Raw genomic sequence first — 5,055 nt, 5'->3', positions numbered from 1 at the left:
TTTGATATCTAAATTCGAAATAATATTTCTCATTCCATACTCGAATAAACAGAAAGTTTTACATCCACGATCCAACGTTGTGATATTTCATCATCATTGTCATAGTTTTTACCTACTCTCCATTTTTCGGGCGAAAAATGGACTATATACGCACACCCTTAATCAACCATGCACAGTACACCAAAAACTAGACTTGTTGCATGATTGAATTCGACTAAAATCCATAACATGGTTGGTTATAATTATACGTTGGATAAAACACTTCTCTTAATTTGTTATACTTTTCAAGATCGAAATTATGAGTCTTCATGAGCTTCTCTTGTTTCACTTTGAAACGTCTTTGGAAATATCCTTCAAAAGTTGGCTCTTTTGATGTTCTTAGGAAGAATCCATACGCAAGTGCAAAGTGAAGTGAAGTCACAAAGAAGCAAATGGGCTCCATAACATCCCATGTCAATTCCCAAAATGTTAGCCTCATAAAGCCCAATGTTTGGAGAACTAAGAAGCCCAGCCCAAAGTAAAGTTCTCCTTTGACAAGTGATTGGGCTTTTTGATCAATTAAGGCCTTTTGCTTTTCCATATGTTCGAGCTCTCTTCTTCTTGGGTCGTTTGGTGTTGCTATTGATTCTGAAATTAGTTTGTTCATTGATTTTGCCACCTGTAATCACATCAAGAGATTATAGTAAATTTTATTTTATTTTAAATTTAAAATAATAAAAGAATTATAGCAAACCTTACAATCTTTAAATTGTGTAAATTTGAATTACATCTTTTATCTTTTAACTAGTAAAATATGTCGAGTCAGCAACAACATACTCGGTGTAATTTGAATTACATCTTTTATCTTTTAACTAGTAAAATATGTCGAGTCAGCAACAACATACTCGGTGTAATTCAATAGATGAGTTAGGACATACTCGGTATAATTCAATAGATGAGTTGGGAGAAGTAGAGTGCACTACTCATACCTATCTCGTAGAAGTAGAAAGACTGTTTTTGAAAGACGCGTAATTCAATAGATGAAGTCAGGAGAAGTAGAATATACTCATACCTATCTCGTGAAAGTAAAGAGACTGTTTTTAAAAGACTATCGATTCAGCAAACACGCTAATTTATAATACTTTTTACTTAAATCGAGAATCTATTTGTAAGATTCATGTACACACTACTCTCCCTAAATCATTCTACTATTAGAAAAGATCCTAACTAATAATAACAATTCAATATCTTTTATAAGTAAATCAAACAATGATTATTTTTCTCTAATATTTATCGTGCATGAGTTTTAATAATATCTAAACCCTACTCACTCATGCATGCACGGTAAAGAGGTTGTTTCCGATTATTACATTGGTAAAATACAAAAGAGAATTATACCTGATGGGGACGGAGGAAAACGACGTCACCCAAAACAATGACGCTGCCAGATTCATCCAACATTTTAGCAAACTCCAAACTCTGTTCTCTACTACAACAAAATTCACTACAAATTCCAACAAATTCAGAATACGTAATCGAGTTCATCGGTATCTCTCTGAGTCTCAATTTCACTTTCTCCAATTGTGCAATTTTCAGTATCTTCTTAGCATCACTCACCGTAATTCTCCCCATCGTCTCTTCCGGAACCGCCGTTGCCGGAGCCGGTGGAGCTAGGCCTTCGAAACGAATCCTGTCTCCAGTAATATTTATCGACTTCAACTTCTCTCTCAATTTTTCTCCTACCGGAATTGACAAAAAATCCGGCAGTCTCGCTGCATGATTGATTTCTCTCCTTTGAATGAACCGCCTGACGAATTCACCGTTGAAGGAATCCGGCGGTGTCGCCGGTACTCGCGATTTTATGCCGGTTTTAGTTGCCGTAGAAGAATGAGAATGTTCTAGAAACGATGGAATCGGATCCAATTTTAGGCGTTTCAATATTATACGACGAAGCGCCATTGATGATTTTGAGTTGTGATGGATGAGTTGGAAGTGAAGGAAGGGGGTTTATATAGTGTCCTAAATTAGAGGAAGATTTTAGAATATTATGAGAATATTAAAATGAAAATTATATATTTTTTCCCTTGCTAAGTACTATAAACTATAGTATATTTATTTACTTTCCTTTTACCGAAAAAAAAATTAAAAATATTTATTTACTTTCCTTCTATGACTAATTATTAATGGTATGGTGCAAGTGATTTTATTTTTCATGTAAATCTTAAATGGGATGTATTCTTTATTTTCGGATTAATACTTAATCATGATAAATTGATGGTACTTTGTAGTATTTTTTTTACAACACTTAATTATTATTGTAAATTGAGTTTGATTTGGTATAAATTCAAAGTATAAAGTATAAACAAATGAAGCTGCTGCTTCTTTTTTTTTTTTTTTTAGGAAAAAATGAAGCAGATACATATTTGCTTTAATATATTTAGAATTTAAGTTATGCATTCACTGATAATATATAAATTGGTTTGCACTATCATTGGATTTAAACTTGTAATTGTAGTTTATCAGAATTACCAATTAATGTTTATTACTAGCCTTCATATTCATATTGTATGATTGTGATCGATATTTCATTCCCCTTGATCAATAAAATTATACATAGTTATTAAGTCTTCAAAAGATTGCAGTAAGAGTATTGTTTCCTCAAATAAAGTAAATTATTTTGGAAAAGATTTATACTATTATTAGCTCAACTTTTTTGTTTAAATATAAATCATAATTGTCTGAAATTAGGGGATAGCGTCACGACTCATTAGCAAACTATTATTATTATTCTTCATCATCATCCACTAAGCTTACTGTACAAGTGTCTAATTCATAACTATAGGAGCCATTAAACATTTGTTTATACTACAGGGTCTTTCGTGCCAAAAGAAAGTAGTAAAACTTACGTAAATTACAAGTTTACCCCTATTCACTTCTAATCCCTGGTATTTACTAAATTACAATTAATTTTTATTTTATAATTTTCGAATACATAATTAGCATTCAAATACATAATTTTGAAGCTGAGATACATAATTTTGAATTTAAGAATGTAACAGTTAATTACTCCATTTTTGCTCGGATACATAATTAGCATCCGAATACACTCAAGATATAATTCCTACAAAGGAAGTCTGAGTGCTTCCAAGCCTCTACAATTATGAAACGCTCTTTGTCCGAGGTTCCCTCGGGCACTTCAGAAGCATCCTCACTAGTGAACCTTTGAAGATATAATGTTGTGAGGTAGAAGAACATCTTCTGCAGCCATCTCTTAAAGTCAATGCCCGCAAATTTTTTGGACTTCTTCGCAGGTGCCATAAGTTGAGGAGCATTGGCTCGACTTGTTGAGGCAATACTAGTTGCCCCCACAGTCATAGCCGCATCTTGTATTTGACCTTCGTTAGTCATTTTTCCTGTCACCACAAGATAATAAAATTTAGTATTTTCAAAATACTACTTATAAAGTTGAGCAACTTTAAACTCTTCTTCTTGTTTCTAGTTAATGATGAAGTTTTTATGACTTCCAATCGTCAACCGAGTGATCTTTAGCTTGTGACGAAGATTTTATGTCTTCGAATCACTAGTTAAGTTCAAACGGAGTAGAAAACTTAAAGCTTTAATCTCCAAAAACAAGCAATACAGATTCTGCAAATTATTCCTTAAAATTGTTATTTACAATGTATTTGGGTACAAGAATCTGTAGACATGCAAGACAAACTTCAACTCTAGTTCAAGTCTAAGACAAGAAACTTTTGAAGTTACTCAACACCTTCAACACTAGATTAGGAATAATCTATCTAAGAAGTGTATTTATTTTCAGAAAATAGATGAAATAGAATTTCAAGGCCAAGTCCCCCGACTTCACGAAGTGTCCTTAAGGAATAATTTTCCTTACTGTACCCGAGGTTATGGAATCTTTCTCTCAGGATAAAATGACTTTCAATCCGAATAACAGCGGTACCTCAAATTGTTGGATTCAACGAACTCATTCGATAGTTTGATTGATCACGCAGAATGTTTTTGAAGACAAAAAGAGAGTTTGTATTTCAGAAAATTCGTGTCTAAACCTGTGGATGAAAGCAGGTTTATATTCGTGTCTAAAAGATGCCATCTTTGGACACGAATTAATGTAGCATTCTGAAATTAAAGGCATTATTTATTTAGTTGATAAATTCGTAGTTAGACATATATTATTATATTTAGATTAATGTAATTTGTATAAGAATAATATTTCTTTTTTTTATTTTTCATCCGATGTTCGGTGCCCGCATTGGAGCCCCGATTTTATCTCTGATCTTAACTAAATTATAGATAATTTTTATTTGGCAAAATGACCTTCTGGTTCCCTCTACTATGTCAGTTTTGTAAGTTGAACACTTCAACTTACATGTTTGTTATCTGAACCCTTAAACCCATCAAAAAACAACATTTCACACCCCATAGGCAAGGTCATAGTGACTAGGACAAAGAGAGTGTAACCACTCGCCTAGGGGTGCGAGTGAGGGTCAATTTTTGGCCAATTTAACATTAAAATAATTAATAAAAATAAAAATAATATTAAAATTTTTAAAAAATAATTAAAAAGGGTTCTTTTTTTTTCTTCCATCTTTTTAAATTTTAAAATATTTTTAAAAATTTAAAAATAATTTAATAATATTTTTAAAAAATTTTAAAAAAATTAAAAATATTATTAAAATTTTAAAAAAAATTAAAAAAGATCCTTTTTTTCCCTCCATCTTTTTTAATTTAAAAATAATTTAAAAATATTTGAAAAAATTTAAAAATATTTTTAAAAATTAAAAAAAAAAAACTTTTTTCCCTCCCTTCCCCACCCCACCCCAGCCCATCCACACCCTCCAGCCCCTCCGTTTTTTTCCTCCATCATTTTTATTTTAAAAATATTTTTAAAAATAATAAATTTAAATTTTTTTTTCCACCTCACCCCCTCTCCAGCCCCTCCCCACTCCACCCAGTCTCCCTTCCACCCCAGCCCATCCCCACCCCACCCAGTTCTACCTACCCCTCTCTCCCAGCCCTCCACCCCACCCCAGCCCGTCCCTAGCCCACCCAGCCCCA

At 32.6% G+C, this 5,055-nt stretch overlaps 1 protein-coding gene across 1 annotated transcript; it reads right to left on the bottom strand.

Moving 5' to 3' along the window:
• On the bottom strand, positions 1 to 2,062 carry LOC107869423 (calcium uniporter protein 4, mitochondrial). The gene is made up of 2 exons (XM_016715963.2): positions 1,378 to 2,062; positions 1 to 658 (listed from the first exon to the last, which is right to left on the bottom strand). The coding sequence occupies exons 1-2, from the start codon at positions 1,936 to 1,938 to the stop codon at positions 215 to 217; spliced, it is 1,005 nt and encodes a 334-aa protein (XP_016571449.1). The 5' UTR covers positions 1,939 to 2,062; the 3' UTR covers positions 1 to 214.
• Positions 2,063 to 5,055: the final 2,993 nt, after the last annotated feature.

The sequence above is a fragment of the Capsicum annuum genome, chromosome 4 (assembly GCF_002878395.1).
Source record: "Capsicum annuum cultivar UCD-10X-F1 chromosome 4, UCD10Xv1.1, whole genome shotgun sequence".
In the NCBI taxonomy this organism is placed as follows: domain Eukaryota; kingdom Viridiplantae; phylum Streptophyta; class Magnoliopsida; order Solanales; family Solanaceae; genus Capsicum; species Capsicum annuum.
The sequence above is the reverse complement of the archived record's forward strand: the minus strand, read 5'-3'. Positions and strand labels throughout refer to the sequence as shown.